The sequence below is a fragment of the Gobio gobio genome (genome assembly GCF_949357685.1).
Source record: "Gobio gobio genome assembly, chromosome: 18".
NCBI lineage: Eukaryota > Metazoa > Chordata > Actinopteri > Cypriniformes > Gobionidae > Gobio > Gobio gobio.
The window spans coordinates 42,923,618-42,942,615 of record NC_137111.1 but is presented as its reverse complement, the minus strand read 5'-3'; the positions used below and the strand labels follow the sequence as shown (position 1 = coordinate 42,942,615).

Sequence of the window (18,998 nt, the reverse complement as noted above, 5' to 3'; positions counted from 1 at the left end):
GGGTCTTCTGCTGTTGTAGCCATCCGCCTCAAGGTTGTGTGTGTTGTGGCTTCACAAATGCTTTGCTGCATACCTCGGTTGTAACGAGTGGTTATTTCAGTCACAGTTGCTCTTCTATCAGCTTGAATCAGTCGGCCCATTCTCCTCTGACCTCTAGCATCAACAAGGCATTTTCGTCCACAGGACTGCCGCATACTGGATGTTTTTCCCTTTTCACACCATTCTTTATAAACCCTAGAAATGGTTGTGCGTGAAAATCCCAGTAACTGAGCAGATTGTGAAATACTCAGACCGGCTCGTCTGGCACCAACAACCATGCCACGCTCAAAATTGCTTAAATCCCCTTTCTTTCCCATTCTGACATTCAGTTTGGAGTTCAGGAGATTGTCTTGACCAGGACCACACCCCTAAATGCATTGAAGCAACTGCCATGTGATTGGTTGATTAGATAATTGCATTAATGAGAAATTGAACAGGTGTTCCTAATAATCTTTTAGGTGAGTGTATAAGCAGTAACGTTTGTTATTGTTCCAGTTTTTTTTTCTTCTTTTTTTTCTGGGGTGACCTTTTTAAAAACTTTTTCATTGTTTTTAAGAAAAAGTTAATCGATTTATGATACAGGAAATCTTTTATTTGAAAAATAATAAAAAAAAATTACAGCCCTATTATGTAAACGTGCATGTGCAAAACACTCAATTGTTTAATCATACAGTGTGCAAGACAAGGTTAATCTCTACAAGAAATCCAATTTTGTGCCGCAAATTTTGTTTTTCCCTCGTCATCTGCTGTTTATTAAAGCAATAAGCCACTCAACACCATTAAGCCTATTTATCGCCAGTGTTGGGGAAAGTAACTTTGAAAAGTAATGCATTACAATATTGCGTTACTCCCTTAAAAAGTAACTAATTGAGTTACGTAGTTACTTTTTAAGAAAAGGAATGTGTTACGTTACTTTTGCGTTACTTTTTCTCACCTGGGCTGGGCTTGTTTTTGGGTTTTTTTATAACAAAGTTATAATTTTGTGCAACGGTAAATTCCTCTTCATACCAAAATTGAAATAATAAGCCCCAGGCAGAGGTAAAAATGCAAATTCACGCATGAACAGTAGAGGGCGCAGCTCCATTCTGGATAATGGTAGAATAGGATGCAGGAGAACAAAGTTTTACCAATAAAAACAAAAAATCTAGTAATTTTCATCATCAAAGGTCAGCAGCAAGACATTGGTAAATTAAACATAAAGGTACATTATGCATAAAAATTGTTGTTTTATTTAACATTTAATTATTGGAGGTTTGCATTTTCTGATTTTGCATTTGACTGATTTTATTCATTTTTAGGAGTACTGAATCTTTATTGTGCAAGTGCGATAAATAAATGCTCACATTTAGTCTAGAACTACAATAACCATCATGTTTACACACAACACCTCTGCACTTATTTTTCTCAACATGGGCAAAAAGTAATGCGTTACTTTACTAGTTACTTGGAAAAAGTAATATTATTACGTAACTCAAGTTACTTGTAATACGTAACCCCCAACACTGTTTATCGCCATGGAAGTTTAATGTCATTAAGAGTAAATTGAAAATAGATGTACTTTTTTAAAACAGACACACACACACATACATACGTACACAAACATATACCTTATATTTATGCATATTCTACCTGTGTCAAAGAGGTGGCAACACATTTTATCAGATTTTTGGAATATATAATTCCTAACTCTACATATTTTCAGTTTACACACAGAACTGAAGGTTCCCTCAGACCACAGGATGTGAGCTTACAGGATGTGTGTGTAAATGTGTAAATCTATATGACATTCATTCAGAGGCCCCTCTGAGTTCATTAACCCTTTCCTTTCTGTGTTTTTTCCTCCTACATTTATTGTATTTTAGACATTTATTTAGTTGATGGGAAGAAAACAGTCAATGTCTCTTCACAATATATGTAGCTATATATTAGTGTTGTCAAATCGATTCATTGTAATTAATCATGTATATTTTTAAGAAATATTTGCAATAATTTATATATAAATATTTTAAAAATCTTAAATATATACATGCATATGTGTGTGTATTTATATATACACATATACAATAATTATACAACAGTACTCACACATATATTATGTAAACACGATATTTTATTTTGGATGCGATTAATCGATTTGACAGCGCCAGTATATATTCAATACATTTATGTAAACACACTTTTGCTGAGAATTGTTTCGCCCCCTGCAGGATGGAAAGGGAAACTACAGCATCTCGGTTATTTCATCGCCCCGCCCCTCACGTCGCCGACGTTGTGCGTAATGCCACGCCCCCTGCGCGGGATCCTTCCGCCGGACTGTCAGCTGTAGTGTCTAGTCACCAACCAAGCCGAGGAACACCTAAAAATGACCGACAAAGGGCTGACGAACGAAGCAGCCACCGCTGCTTGTAAAGAAGGAAACCCCATCACTAAAGTAAGATGCTGCATTTAAGTCCAGAGCTAGAGACCTTTCAATCAAACATGAAGATCTTCGCTCATTTCCCTGTTCTTTTCTATAACGCAAAGCACTGCAGGCAAAAAGTGCGATTCATTACTTATCTTTGAAGTTGTTTAATAGTGATGTATCCGTCTGTATGTTAGTTACTACTCTGTGTTTGATTAGGTTTGTATCCGTAAGTGCTTTATCGCTTAGTCACGTGGAAATAAAATTAAAATAGACTTGATTTTGTATGTAATGCAGATTGATATGTTACATTTACATACAGAACCAAGTCTATTGTAATTAACTTACTATGTTGCTATAGTAAGTTGCTATGATGACCTTTGACATTTTACACCGATAAAATGTTGACCTGTGGTTCCCACAGAGACGAATATTACCATAAACCATACTCAAACTTATCAGGGAACCGGTCTATCGGGGAATTGTATTGTAACACTTTGACTTTTCATTCTTTGAAAAGTCATGTCATCATCTTAACCAAAGGGATGCTATAAAATAACACCTACATCTGATAGATGAGTCATATAATCACAGCACATCCATAGTGCAAACATTTACCAGAGATTTGATGTTGTACTTGTTTTATGCATTTGCAATACTACTCTTCTTTTTTGAGCAGAGATGCTAGATATTACAGAATGACCAGATATGGATTTCTAAAAGCATCATGCTCACAGCTAGACAAGCTCACAGCCTGAAACTGCATTGAAATTGTCAGCTGATTATTTCCAACTCCAGAAATCACCACTGAATAATTTGAATGGACCCTTTTCACATTTCTGGCTTTCTCAGAAGCGGAAGTCGTCATAGTTGGGTAAACTTCTATAGTGGTGAATGAGAGACTAGGTTAAATATATTTTTTGTGTGCTTCCATTTGCTCAAATAGCAAGATGATAACTCTACATTAGTCTTTTCACAACTTTCAAAAAAAGGATAAAAATAGGGAGCGATTGATATCGGCAGTCAGAGGAGAGAAAGATGTCCATCACTCACAGCCACTGTAATAGAAACACCCTCATGGCAGCGTTAACTGTTTTGTTTAATTATAAAGGTAAAATAATACAAAGTATAATGCTAAATATGTTCATACATTAAAAAAAAAAAAATGTAAATATTAAAAACTAAGGTTTTACGATGCGGATGACCGTTAAAACGCGTCATCACAAGATGTGAAAAAGCGAGGCTGCATGACATAAATGTATTTTCTAAATAATTGTTTTATTATAATTGTTGATACAGTGTTACTCAAATGTCTGAGAACACTAATAAATTGCTTTCCCCCCAATGTGGTCTTTTAAATTATGTTCTGACCGAAAGTTATTCCTGCAACTTCTGTAGGACTTCATGATGCAGCAGACAATGCTGCGGGTTAAGGATCCAGTTAAATCCCTGGATTTCTACACGCGCATCCTGGGAATGACGTGAGTGTACTAGTGTAAAAGATTGCATCTCTCAGCACTGGACATTTTTTTTGCCTGGTTTCACAGACAAGACTTAAATGGTTAGTTCACCCAAAAATAAAATTTGAATCATCTTTTACTCACCCTCATGTCGTTACAAACCTGTAAGACTTTGTTCATCTCCGGAACACAAAGGGAAATCTTTTTGATGAAATCTGAGAGCTCTCTGACCCTCCAAGAGTTTGAAAAACGAATCCATATGAATTGAGCGGTTTAGTACAAATCTTCTGAAGAGGCTTGATCGCTTTATATGATGAACAGATTGAATTTAGGCTTTTATTCACATTTAAACATTCATCAACTCACACATCAGCTCAAGTTAATGGAAGCTCTAGCAAGTTCGCTTGACGTGTTAGAACCATAATCTCTTTATGAACGTTTTGAAGCGTCAAAGTAGTAGTTGCGTAGTTGTCATTGGAGGGAGAGGAAGCTCTCAGATTTCATCAAAAAGATCTTCATGTGTGTTTCGAAGATGAACGAAAGTCTTTGGAATGACATGAGGGTGATTTAATTAAAGGGGTAGTTCACCCAAAAATGAAAATTAGCCCATGATTTATGACATTCTTCTTTCAGACGATGTCTTGGCTCTTCCAAGCTTTATAATAGAAGTGAATGGCTGTTTCAGTTTTGAAGTCCATAAAAGTGCATCTATCCATCATAAAACTGCTCCACACGGCTCCTGGGGTTAATAAAGGCCTTCTGAAGCGAAGCGATGCGTTTGTGTAAGAAAAAAATTTTTTTTCTAAACTTTACGAACTGTAATCTCTAACTTCTGCTAACTGTCCACGAGAGACTGTTTTTCAAGCGTATGCCGTTGGACACTCCGGTGAGAATATGCTTGTTCTTGTAAGAACCCAGTTTTGTTTTGCTCTATCCCTTGCGCTACTCCTGCGTCATACACTGGAACGCCAGTCTCTCATGAACGTGCGTACGTCAGCTAGTGGAAGTTAGAGACTACAGTTTGTAAAGTTTTAAATATGGATATTTTTCTTACGCAAACTCATCGCTTCGATTCAGAAGGTTTTTATTTGTAACTGCTCCCCCCCAGAGCCGTGTGGAGCAGTTTTATGATGTATAGAGGCATTTTTATGGACTTCAAAACAGAAACAGCATTTTCATTTTTGGGTGAACTATCCCTTTAAGCCTAGTCCCAGACAGAAATGCATGTTTGAGCTGTCTCAACTGAAAGCAACTTGCACTGACATATCTTAAAATATGCACACCATTAATGTTTTTTTTCTTCTGAATCACATTTATAAAAGCTGTTTAAATGTCCAGGGCTGTTCCTGATTTAATCCAAGCCCTGGTTGTGAAACCAGGCCATTACTTTATAAGATCCAAATATGTTATGCATGTAGAAATTATTTGCATTTTGGCTCATAATCAAAACTGCATATTAAAATGTGTTGCAAATAATAATGTGAATGGGCTTTAATTGCTGACCTTTGCAATGAAGTATTTTTAATGTGAATGTTTTGTTATAGGCTGTTACAGAAGTTTGATTTCCCCTCCATGCGATTCACCCTCTACTTTCTGGGTTATGAGGATAAGAAAGAGATCCCTGCCGATGTGAAGGAGAGGACAGCCTGGACGTTCTCCCGCCGAGGCACTATAGAGCTCACCCAGTAAGTACAGATTAAAACCTTTAGATATCAGCATCAGCCATATCCATAAATGTTGACCAATAAACTGCCGCATAGAATAGAAAAAGCCTTCTACCATCCTTACCGTGATATATGGCAGGTTCTGTTAAGGCAAATTCACACTGCGCCATCAGATGCGGACCAGTCACCAGATTACAGTGCGTCACTTTTTAGACATTCCAAGACCGACAAACACAGATTCCACATGTTCAGTCGGCAAAAAAGAGAGCCGACGGGTAACACACTGATCCGACAAAACAGACAAAGTCTGTTGCCGTCTGTCTGTGTCTGTCGGTGCAGTGTGAATTGGCCTTTACAGTAAGTGATGTAAGACCTGAATAATGTCATTATAGTCCCTCAAACTTGCATATAGACATACATTTCGAGGTAATTATCCCTTATAAATACTATTAAAGTGTGAGATTTTAACTTGCACTAGCACGCAGATCCGACAAACCATTCACATGGCCGAGTTGCGCACTTCTGTGATTACCCCTCCGTGTGCCATAAGGTTGCCGACCGCTGTTCAAAAGCCTGTAATCAAAAGGTATGGATCTGTTTTCATGTGCCATTCTGTATTTCTCTTCTTCAGTAACTGGGGTTCAGAGACAGATGATAGCCAGTCTTACCACAACGGCAACTCAGACCCAAGAGGCTTTGGTAAATATAACATGCATAACACACAATTTCTCCCTGTCATAGGATTGACTGTGATCAAAGTCGGGCTGGACTATATAACTTAATTTATACACCTCTCATTATCTGAGCCTTTTGACTATACTCAAGATATATCTTGATGTCAATGCTCTGAATCAGCTTAAAATGGTGCTTTATTATTTATTTATAGAAACGTAATTTTGATTTTGCATGTGTAACAGACGTAGGCCAGTAAGAGCTGTGTATCTAAACCTCACTCCCCTGGCCTCAAGAACTAACGTTAGCGGCTGTGATCTTTAGCGTCTTTGTTAGCACGCCCACCTCCCACACCGGAGACGACGGTTCAAATCCCGCTCGGAGTGGGTCGAGTAGGACCGGTTACATTTTTTGCTGTGACCCGGATGGGAGTGAGGTTTAGGGGGGTTAGTGTAACAGATGTAGGCCAGTAAGAGCTGTGCATGTAAACCTCACTCCCCTCGCCTCAAGAGACACGCTAAGGACTGAATTTAGTGGCTGCGGTCTTTAGCGTCTTTGTTAGCATGCGCCTCCCACGCCAGGGACCAAATCCCACTCCAAGCTGGTCGAGTAGGAAAACACTTCATAGCTGCTGATGCCATATTTTCTGACGGTTCCATAGATGTCACAGAGAATTTCATTGAGTTCCATCTTGGTGATTTGTTTAAAATCAATTCTGCGACCCTTTTCATCAGCATTTCACTGCCCATTGGGATTGCTGCATGGTATTTTTTTTTCATTACGAGTATTCTCGAATGTATCAAGGTTATTTTCAGCATTGGAGCATGCCGGTTAATTTTTTTCAAAAGTCTCTAAAAAAAAATTCTAACCACTCCTAATAGGCCTAATAGGTCAAAAGTTACTTCAAACTTGTTGGCCTTTCAGTTCTTCCAATGTTTATGTTGCCAAGAGTGTTTGCTTTAGGTGTTGTGCAGTGATACACAGTTGGCTGTTGGGTGTAGCGGTCATAACTGTGCTTTATCGTGAACAAAACCAAATTCCTTTTAGGGCAAGTCATTTCACTCGGCCGCCATCATTGAAACGCCTCTTGGGCAGCAATTTTTCAGTTTACCAGCTTGGAAATAACAAGAGAAAGTGAAAGTAAAACTCGGAAATAAACAACTTAACCAAAATGTGTCTTTATCATTTGTATTTATATATTTATTATTTATAACATTTATATATAGATTAATATTTTCTGAACCGCTTGTATGTGCTCACACCATAAATAATGTATTAAAAACCCGTCTGGAAATGCTTTATTGTTCAGCTTCTCTCAGTAGAAGGAGTATTGTACTTGTTCCATTAAAGTCCAGTAAAACATTTTAGTACCGTAGGCTAAAGCGCTTTCAAATACAAATCATTTCAAAGCTGCATTACGAGCCATAATCTTATGTTAACCCTTAATGCTTTAACGTTAAGGAAATGGGGCGATATGATATATGTTGATTGAATAAATGATACACTGGCTGAGATCAAGCTATATGTATTTATTATTTTATATATCAGATACAGACTTTTTAGTTAAGCTATTCAAAAATAAACTGCAAAAGACAAACCAATGTGTGGTGCGATAAAAGGCGGCCGTATGATTTCTCTGATTGTATGAAATGTGATGAATACGTCCATGTGTCCTGGCCGCACGACTGGGCGCTCATGTATGTAAGAGATTTAAAATATTAGTGCATTCATTCGAAGTGAGTGCAAGCAGTTCTTAAAAAATATTAACGTAAATACAGTCGTTTTTTTCTCTGGTGACACGCTCCTGAGCGTGTTCTAAAACATGGCGGCGACTACCCATAATGCAGTGCGCAATGACGTAGTTTCCCAGAATCCATTGCGCATTGCACTTTCTCCCATTCATAGTAACATGAGTGCACTATATTTGTATATCTAAAGTCTTTGATAAAACACAACTATTTACCAATTAGCATCAAGGACTGGAACTAGCCGTTTAATAAATAAAAGTAAATTAAAATAATTGTGACATTCATGATTTTACTTTATTTAATATTGCCAGAATCATCTCAAATATGTGCAAAAGTAGTCCTAGATAAAAGATCTCTCATTAAATTACATTATTAACCTAAAAATGTAAAATATTTATCTTAGGCCATATTGGAATTGCTGTGCCGGATGTCTATGCTGCCTGCAAGCTGTTTGAAGAGAATGCAGTAACCTTTGTAAAAAAGCCTGATGATGGTAAGTTCTTTTATATTATCCTATACAATTATTTGAGTTACATAGTGTTTCTCCACCAATAACAAGCTAGCTAATCTTTAATTTCTAAATATCTCATGAAATGTACAAATATTTATGTTTACTGTGTTCTCAATAGCATACTCTCACTATGTATGCAGTATATTATACGTGCACAGTATGCAAATTTAATGTTTGGATACATACAGAAATACTTTTGTTTATTTTTTTGTATAATTATTTCCATTCGGTCTGTCCTGCAGGTAAAATGAAGGGCCTGGCCTTTATTCAGGATCCTGACGGTTACTGGATTGAGATTCTCAGCCCCAACAACATGGTGTCCATCACTTCTTAAAGACTGTTGTCATGCTGTGACCTGATCAGAAAACACTAATTATGAAAATCACGGACAGTTGGGGGTAAATAATGGGTGATTGCTCTGTGCACAGTGAAGACAGACAATCTTTATGTATGACAGCGGCAGTGTGTTAGACATCTGGTGAGCTGAATGTAACAGTAGAATTTGACACCTTTTGATGCAGTCCTCCATAAAGTCCATAGAGTTATTAAAAAAAGTATTTTTTTTTATTGATGCAGTCCTAACCCTAGAACCCTACCTTTTATTTGTTCAAATAAAGCAAAGAAAGTATTTTTGTTGTGTCACTCTTCTGTTGGATTTGAACAAAGTACAGTAATGTTATTGGTATGTAGCCTTATAAGGAACGCTGAGATTTGTATGTGTAAAACACAGCCTTAAACATGCCGGGACATGTGGTTAACACTGAACCGAGTTTAAGAAGATCTATTGCTCAAACAGTTGACAAGCATTAAATGAGACTTCGAGCAGAGTTGGCTGACAACGAAAGCTTAAAAACTTGTGTGGTTATAAAATGGGGTTGGCCAAAGTAAAGAATCTTGCTTGGGAAGGATCCAACCAGTTTCTAGATTCAAGTTATGATAAGGAATGCAGTTGGTGTCATCGGAATGCATCCTTTTGAGAATCTGTATAAGTAACTTTTCGTTTGGTTTAGATTGGTGTCTTCCCACTAAAGCTGTTCAGTTCTTAAGTCCATTTTGAACCCTCTCCATTTTAATGCGGGAGAACAATGAAAAGTTGAGCTGAACATTAGCTTCTTAAAATTGGTTCAAAGGGATAGTTCACCTATAAATGAAACTGTTGATGGTTTACTCACTGTCATGTTGTTCCAAACCTGCATGGGTTTCTTTCTTATTCTGAACACATAGACATATTTGAAAGATTGTTGGTAACCAGACAGTTGACAGCCCCCATTGACTTCCATAGTATTTTTTTTCCTACTATGGAAGTCGATGGCTACCGTCAACTGTTTGGTTGCCAACATTCTTTAAAATCTTTTCTTTTGTGTTCAACAGAAGAAAGAAACTCATACAGGTTTGGAACAACATGACGGTGAGTAAATGATGACAACACTTTCATTTTGGGGTGAACTAACCCTTTAAAGGTCCCGTTTTTCCTGTGGTTTTGAAGCTTTGATTGTGTTTACAGTGTGCAATATAACATGTTCATGTTTTGCGTGTAAAAAAAACATAGTATTTTTCACACAATTTACAATCTGTATACCGCTGTTTTCACTGTCCTAAAAACGGCCTGATGATTTCCTTGTTCTATGAAGTCCCTCCATCAGGAATATGTAACGAGTTCTGATTGTGCCAGCGGTTCCCGTGTTGTGATTCGACAGCAGCTTAGCGCACGTTGCCCAGAAAGGTCACGCCTCTTACCATAACGGGGAGATGCATGCGCTCAATGTTATTGTAAACATGTCTATATTACCGTATCAATTTGAGCCGGAATCAGACCCGGGATGAAAATAACAGCGTCTCGAGGACATGGCGACAAACACACTCTACAAACCCAACACTTCCTCTTCTCCACGTGGGAGAGCAACAAGACCACGCCCCCTTTTTCGCGTATTCTTGTGGGCGGAGGTTAGTCAACAAACTGTTCAATTGACGTCATTAAAGCAGGAAGTACAGGGATGTAGTACAAACCGGCCGTTCGCTGTAGACTTTGAAAGGGAACTTCTGTTAAATAAAATATCTCGCTTGGCATTGAACTTTGAGCTTTATAATTTTACAGGTATTATTTATGCTCTAACAGCAACATTACACACTAACTAAAGTTTGAAAAATGGGATCACGAAGAACAGGACCTTTAAGTTAGCTTAATATTGTTTTGTTTAATGCAAATGTAAATATTTTCCATACACACAAAAATCTATGAAATTATTTCACAGTGCTTATCACATTTCTTTGTGATTAATAACCAAACAGTTGACGTCGTCAAAAATGCTATGGACTTGACGACACCCATTGACTTCCATAGTATTTTTGATGACAAATCACTAAATTGTAATGTAGACGCATGTGCATTTGAAACGATATGCATTGTGAAAAGCGCTATACAAATACATGTGAATTGCACAGTTGGCAAATTTTCTGTTTCTGTCAGGACCACTATCGTCAAATATGATTAGCACATAACATATACTATTCAGAGGTGGACAGTAACTAAGTACATTTATTTGAGTACTGTACTTAAGTACACATTTTGAGTTTCTGTACTTTCCTTGAGTAGTATTTTTTTCTGGAAACTTATGACTTTTACTTTTACTACATTTGAAAGACAAATATCGTACTTTTTACTCCACTACATTTCTATCAAGGCCCTCGAAGTAGAAAGTCGTAGCCGCTTTGAAAGTCAGTGGATGATTTGTTTTCTTCTTTAAAACGTGATTCGTTTTTTGTGCAGACAGCCTATCAGTAATCACTCTTGTAGGATCACATGTAGTTCAATGATTTCCAAGTATTTTTTGGACACTAATTAATTGATTGCAAAATAGAAGGCGGTAGTTCCCAGACGCAGTGCGCGCAACCATGGTCATACTTAAAAGTTAAAATTCAGAAGAGCAGACGAGGATACGTCTGAAAAAGTGCGACGACGCGAAAGTGCACACAGAAAGCTGACTCTCAGACGCCAGACCACCAGTACTGAATTTTAGTCTATTGAATCTACTAAAATCTTATTATAGTCAATTAAAACTAGACTAAAACTAAAATGATTCAGATGCCTAAAATATTATAGTCAAAAAACTATGACTAAAACTAAATCAAAATTTGCTGTCAAAATTAACATTGGCATGAAATATGGTTGGTCAAATTAGATTTACCCGCAAAGTTGCCATAGCCTTGTGGATACAGCGCTAACACATAGGTAATATTCGACAATGATGTTAGTTAGCATGCAAAAACGTAGTTGGGCTAATAATGTTAACTGAAGTCCTTTCAGAAATGTTTTTTACATAATCCTGTCAAATAAACACAATGCAGAAACCTTTCTTTTCTAGTATGATTTTGACTTTGATAAGAGCTTTGTAACTTTTAAACCACCATGATGGAACAGCGTGCATTCATACAACAATGCAACAATAAAAAAATAATGCGTTTACTTTTACTTTTGATACTTAAGTACTTTTAAAAGCAAGTACTTCTGTACTTTTACTTAAGTAAAAATCTATCTTTATGACTTTCACTTGTAATGGAGTAATATTTAACCAATAGTACTTTTACTTTTACTCAAGTAATGGAGTTGTGTACTTTGTCCACCTCTGCTATTTAGCATATAGTTTGGATTGGCGGTATGGTTCTGTTCTGGGCAAGAACTCCCTACTCATCCATATAAGCCTAGCATGGATAAGAGCAGGGAGAGCAGCAATAACCCCTCTTAGGGTAAACAGAATGGAACCGACATAATGTATTTGTAGATATCATTAATGTCTAAATGTACAAAGTATTCAGGAATTTAGTCTGATTCAAGGGAAATCAGAATACCAAATCCTGACTGACAAGAGGAGGAGCTGGGGTTGGAGGAGGGTAAATGAGCTCTGGAGAAACGCGATAGCAGCTGATAGTATACTGAGGAGCTATATACTGTATGTGTATCTGGTGATAGACGTGGTATCCCTATAGGTAGACACAGAGGCGAACCAACATTGAGTGGGGGCCCCAGGCAAAATTAATCAATGAGGCCCTATTAAATGTTTTTGTTTTATGTTAATATATCTTCGTTATCTAACTTTACAACATACAAAAAGTAGTCAAAATACATCTAACAAAAAAAATATATATATATATTTTTTAAGTGTTTTAATTTTTAAAACATTAAAGTGCTTTTTGTTTAATTAACAAAATGTCAATCTTTATCTTCGTAATGTAAGATACAATACAATATCTTCAAAATACAGAAAGCTATATTGATAACCAGTTGTCACCTTAAAAACGGTGCTTTGTGTGGTGGTGACAGGAAAATTCCATTCTCCGCATATAGAAATATATGGTTATCATTATAATGTAATCTTTATTTTATTAGTTTATCAAGTAGCCGATTACATAAGCAGAGAGTTTTTGTTTTTGATTTGAATTTGTTTGTTTAAAAGTACACATTTCAAGCTTTCTATAGGCTAGATATGTTTCTCATATATAGCCTATGTGAGGCAAGAAGCCTGTTACGCTTAGTTTCGGTCCATTTATGAGATGCGCTGCAGACTATAGAACGAAAGAAAGCGCGCGTCCTGTTTGTTCTGTATGACCATAAATTATGGAGTATTTTAAGTTGTTTTCTCTGTCAGGAAAAAAAATGCCAGTGACCGCGCCGGCGCCTTCATGTCATGCAAGCGCGCTATACTTCAGCTTCCACACTCCACACAAACACTTGGATATGTGCCGAATAATAACGCATATTTATCTAGGTTAACATTAGAGCAAACGGACAAACCAGACGGATAAGTTCTCTCCATGCTTATTTGTTAAGCATGAAGAGAACTTATCTATGAGGCGCCGTATATGACAAAAGCGAAGCGAACGCCGCGAGAGAGGCCGACAGTCTGCGAGAGATGCCGAGCGTGTCCGCGAGAGAGACCGACAGTGCGCGAGAGATGCTGAACCAGACTGAAGCTCTGACCATGTAAACGGAAGTGTTGAGGTAAACGAGACTGTAATCATGATGTAGTCGGCTATGGAGTTGCCGTGGTCCAGACCTCAGTATTTTTCAGAGGTGCATATAATAAATGTTGTAAAATAATTTCCCCATATTAGGCATATGGTGTGTAGGCCTACTTGTGAATTAATTTATTAAATGTATTTAGCTAGCGTTTGTAACCTTCCCTAAATTAACTTGTCTAAGAAAATGCTTAATAAAACATAAGCTAAACATCAGTTGACCATATGTTTACTTTCTTCGCTGACCCAGACAAAAATGAAAAGACTATAAGTCAAAGCTCAGGTGTGGGGAAGAGCCAGGGCAAGAGACTGAGAGAAACAGAAAGAGAAAATGGAAATGAGAGTGTGATGAAATGAGGAGAGAGCAGGTATGACAGATAATCTGCTTCATTATAAAAAAAATTAGCATTCACCTGTCTTAAAATGCACAAATGTAGACTATGCCCCCCGAACCCCACTAAATAGTTCAAATTTGGGACCTTACTGGTTTTAAAACTCCTTAAGGCACTTGTATATGCTACAAGTTACAAAAAAAAAGTTCCCATTTTTATGTTTGAATTTACATTGTAAATATGTTCATATTGTGGTGCTTAGCAATTTATCATCATCATCATCATCATCATATCAGTGTAGATGACGGACCAAAATAAAACCATAAAACATTTAATAAATAAACATATCAAATAAATAAGTATTGTGATACTTGGTGGTGCCACAGTGACACTCTTATCCCAAAAAATATTGCTATATCACAATACTCAATATGTTGTCCCACGGTGAGTCATTTTTCTCTGTTACACCTACACAAAATGTGAGGGTTCCCCCACCTGCCAAATCCCACTTTAACCACTGGTTAGTAGCCTAATGTATAGTATGTAACCTACCCTAACTAAACCTGAAGGAAACTAGCAGTATAAGTTTTGTTACCCATATTTAAAATGTCTGTATCTACAACAAAGTTTGTGTGTGTGTGTTATTGTTTAAGCCTCTCTCGCAGCTATAGACGTGTAGAAACTGCAAATAAACAAATGAATAAAATGTATTTATTTATTTGTTTATCTATCTAATGCTATGTCAATGTAAACATATGTAAACATATCTCTAATAATAATTATAAATAATTGCAATTATATACATTCAATAATATGTGAAGTAGGCCTACAGCAAACGAATATAATGGGTTAACCATTATATAGTTAACATATATATAGATTCAGTATCAGACTGATTGAGGTGATGCCAGAATTTAACAGGACTCTCTCTCGCGGACACGCTCGGCATCTCTCGCGCACTGTCGGTGTCTCGCGCCGTTCGCTTCACTTTTGTCATATACGGCGCATCATAGTTATCCGTCTGGTTCGCTCAAATCCTGCATTTTCTAAAGTTTGAAGAAGGCGGCCGATGCGAGGTAACGAAAGCATTACCAACGTAACGAGAGAGGGGGCCCCACTAAGGGGGATGCAGAGATGTCGCTGCATGTTTATATGACTATTTCTAATTGTTTAAATGATCAGCCCTCAGGGGCCCCCTCAAAATGCGGGGCGTCAGGCAAGTGCCTGCCTTGCCTGCCCGCGACGCCTCTGGGTAGACATGATCAGGTGATGTACAGCTGATGCGAGTTGACTAACGTGAACTGCCAGAACTGACGCTTTGCTTGATTTGCATGGCATACACAGATAACTTTATTAAAGAAGAAAGAAACTCATACAGGTTTGAAACAACTTGACGGTGAGTAAGTAATGACAACATTTTCATTTTTGGGTGAACTATCCCTTTAAGTAGCTTTTTTTCATGCATATGTAAATTATTTTCCCACACACAAAAATCTTTTTTTTTTGTTTTGCTTATCACATTTCTTTGTGATTAATGAAACCAAACAATAGACGACACCCATTGATTTCCATATTATTTTTTTTCCTACTATGGAAGTCAATGGGGCCCATAACCTTTTGGTTACTCATATTCTTACAAATACCGTCTTTTGTGTTCAGCAAAAGAAAGAAACTCATACAGGTTTGGAACAACATGAGGGTGAGTAAATGATGACAGCATTTTCATTTTCACTACAATGGGATCAAATTCCCGCCTAATATATAGCGGTAACGTATCAAAAAATAATAAGCGTGAATCAAAATTGTATTGTTATTGTTAATTATATTGCTCAAAACTGAAAAATGAATTCAAAATTATCTGAATCGTACACAAAATCATGTTTTCTGTTCTTATTTTCATTTTTTGTATGCCTGTGCTATTTTCTCCTTTGCTCTTGTTTCCACATTCTCGTTTCGAAAAGTTCTAATGTTTCATGTAAATAAGGGGCGGGTCTAAGCATCACCATTGGTCCACTAGATTGACAGCTCATCCTCTAGCCAATCAATCGAAGAGGGAAGTTGACGTCACTCCAATGGTTCTCATGCCGCTCAGTTCAACCAGCCGCTGTTGAGCTACGAGTATAACGCGTTCTCTAATCACTATATCTGCTAGGAAATACATTATTTTATTGTTATGAATATAATCTTAGGAATCTATTATTTTGTATGATAGACGTTTTAAGGGGGTTTATCACAATTAAAGCAGTCAAATGAACATGATCACGATCACGACTGATGCTTGACTGGCCGCTCAGTTCAACCAGCAGCTGCTACGAGTATAACGCGTTCTGAATCTCAGTAGCCTACATAAGTAAAAGTAAAAGTACAAATAACCAGAGACATATTTACTTTAGTAAAAGTAGAAGTACCAGAAAGACAACCCTAAAGTAGTAAGTACTACCTGATTTTAAATGTAGGGGAGAGCGGGGCACAACCCAATGCTTTTTGACCTTTGAGTTTGTGTAAATCCACTTGGATTTGTTTTTTCCCCACATTAATTTTACACGTCTAGTACAGTTATGTGGTTTTGTTTCATTAATACAGTGTATACTTTTTGCTTGATTTACCCCGAAAGAATGGAAGTGAAATGTGACAAATAAAATAATGGCATTTTTAATCATTAAAAATAAACACATTTTTTGAGTTTGACAACAAACACATCGCTAAACACAGCTATACAGCCTAGTTAAAAACATAATAATAATTAATAATTTCTGAACATTGACTCTTTGATTCTCATGGTTTATCAATAGAATTTATAAAAGTATAGAATATAATGTCATAGTTCTAATAGGGGCTCATTGTAACACAGTGTTACAACACGCACCTGCACAAATGGGATTTAACCCCGGCTCGTGTCTTCTGCTGTTAGATCAGCATTAAAGAACCATCTCAACTGTTAAATAACAGATATAAGATTACAATAATATCAGATTTGTCTTTTTTTTTAATAAACACAAAAACAGAGATGAAAAATAATCTTAAGTAAGAAATTAACTTTTGCTATGGTTAAATAAATGTTCAATGATATCTTCCAAAGATTTTGTAATTTTGGTGCAATTTGTTCTTTAAATAATGTTTATATGGCAACTAGTAAATACAGATTTGTCATTCTGGCATGTGTGGAAAGTGTTAAACCATGTGTGTTACAACTAACCCCATGTTAGGTTGTGCCCCGCGCTCCCCTATACTTTAAGTACCAAAAGTAAAAGTAGCCTACTTGCATAACAATTTATTCTCTAATAAAAAAAAAAAAAAAAAAAACAGTATGGGTTGTGGCATTTTAATTAGGTTTTGCTTACCATCTGTGGCCCAGTTTGCTAGAAAGAGCGGTAATATTTCCTCTAGAGTGGAGAGCGCCTTTCTGAAGAGTCAGTTCATTTCTGAAGCTCATTCTGCTCAACCCAGAATGCCCTTTGTGACATGTGCTGGTTCGAATAGGTCTATCTGAAGTAGGGCTGCCCCCGACTAAAGCTTTTTTCTAATAGTTGTTCATTTAAAGCTGCACTATGTAACTTTTCCGTCCACTAGAGGTCGCCTGTTCAAAACAAAGGTGTAGTTTGATGACGCCACGTTTGAGCGCAGAATCTCGGGACATGTGGTCTTCACCTCACAGGTGCGATGGAAAAGAATCAGGATAGGACTAAGCGTTATGAATCAGTGAGTCGATTCAGCGGTTTGGATCACCAAAGTCACGTGATTTCAGCAGTTTGCCGGTTTGACACGCGATCCGAATCATGATTCGACTCGCTGATTCATAACGCTTCGAAGCTTCATGATGCTTCATGATGCCGTGTTTTGAAATCGGTCATCACTATACTATAAGTCGTTACTTAGGGGTTTTTTTGCGCACAAAAACTATTCTCATCGCTTCATAAAGTTATTGTAGAACCACTGTAGTGAGATGGACTTTGTAACAACGTCTTTAGTAGCTTTTATGGATCTTGAGAGTGTACAGTGCATTGTGCCAATGGAGGCCTTTCTGAGCCATCTGATTTCAACTTAAATATCTTCATTTGTGTTCCCAAGATGAACGGAGGTCTTACGGGTGTCGAATGGCATGAGGGTAAGTAATTAATGACAGAATTTAAATTTTTGGGTGAACTAACCCTTTAATGAGAAGAGCGCCGGGACTTTTATTATGACACAGTCTCTGGCATGACTTTTATTATGACACAGTCGCCAGCACCACTTCCTCTTTTCCGGTCATGAGTGTGAGGTAACTCAGCTCTGTTTATCATATTAGATACATCTGAGTGTGTTGAAAATTGTTATGACGGTACTCTGTGCGTTCCTTCGGCGGCTGCTATGACACTTGTTGCACACTGCAGTGAAAGTAAAGCGTTTCTGAAACCGAGGGGAATGCAGATATGACGCAATCGACAGGCGACTCCCTCACACATCCCGGTTCCTTGGTTAAAATAGCAATTTCTCATGATTTACAAATAGTTGGAAACATTTGGGATATTGTAAGTACTCAACTGAACAAAATATATGACACTGGCCTAGTGGTTTTTGGATATTTACTCAAAACATTTTACATAGTGCACCTTTAAGCCATTGTTCATGTGACGCTGGCACCTCCATGTCATTTTCTGCTATATTTGCTTATTATTGATTAAATCCAGGCAATTGGTTGATAAAACATAGATTAAAATTAAGATACAATTTTTACAAAACGAAATTCACTGTAAAGCTACACTGTGTAACTTTTTTAGTTTATTCCTAGCTAAAAACACTTAGTTCTTTCAAAAATATATGTGCTCATTAATGTATATTTACTTCTTTCAAGTAATAAAGTATTCTCGTAAGTTTATAATATGCCATTGAAAATACATACGGGTAAGGGGTTCGAATGCGGGTCGCCATGTTGCCCCTCCATCTTGAAAGTACATTAGCCAAAGAGGGACATACCCGTAAATTCAAGCTTCGCCTTTCGCGTTTTAACCAACCCAGTATCACGCCAAAGTGATACTGGGTTGGTTTTAACACTCAAAGGCACCGTGTCGAATGTGGACGAGGTCGAACTGGAAGCCATGTTAATGTTGGACTAAATCGGCCACCGTAGGAGTTAAAACGAAATCGGAATTGAGAGGAACAGAAACTAATATTCACTGGA

The 18,998-nt window shown here is 37.2% G+C and overlaps 1 protein-coding gene across 1 annotated transcript; it reads left to right on the top strand.

The window, feature by feature from the left end:
- The first annotated feature begins 2,331 nt into the window (after window positions 1–2,331).
- On the top strand, window positions 2,332–9,123 carry glo1 (glyoxalase 1). The gene is made up of 6 exons (XM_079843406.1): window positions 2,332–2,470; window positions 3,839–3,921; window positions 5,445–5,585; window positions 6,196–6,263; window positions 8,388–8,477; window positions 8,738–9,123. The coding sequence occupies exons 1-6, from the start codon at window positions 2,402–2,404 to the stop codon at window positions 8,827–8,829; spliced, it is 543 nt and encodes a 180-aa protein (XP_079699532.1). The 5' UTR covers window positions 2,332–2,401; the 3' UTR covers window positions 8,830–9,123.
- Window positions 9,124–18,998: the final 9,875 nt, after the last annotated feature.

Excerpts from the sequence above, each read along its gene's own strand:
- glo1 (XM_079843406.1), top strand. The coding sequence starts at position 2,402 with ATGACCGACAAAGGGCTGACGAACGAAGCAGCCACCGCTGCTTGTAAA. Across the intron at positions 2,471-3,838 it reads AAGGAAACCCCATCACTAAA|GACTTCATGATGCAGCAGAC; the intron begins GTAAGATGCTGC and ends CAACTTCTGTAG. Across the intron at positions 8,478-8,737 it reads TGTAAAAAAGCCTGATGATG|GTAAAATGAAGGGCCTGGCC; the intron begins GTAAGTTCTTTT and ends TCTGTCCTGCAG.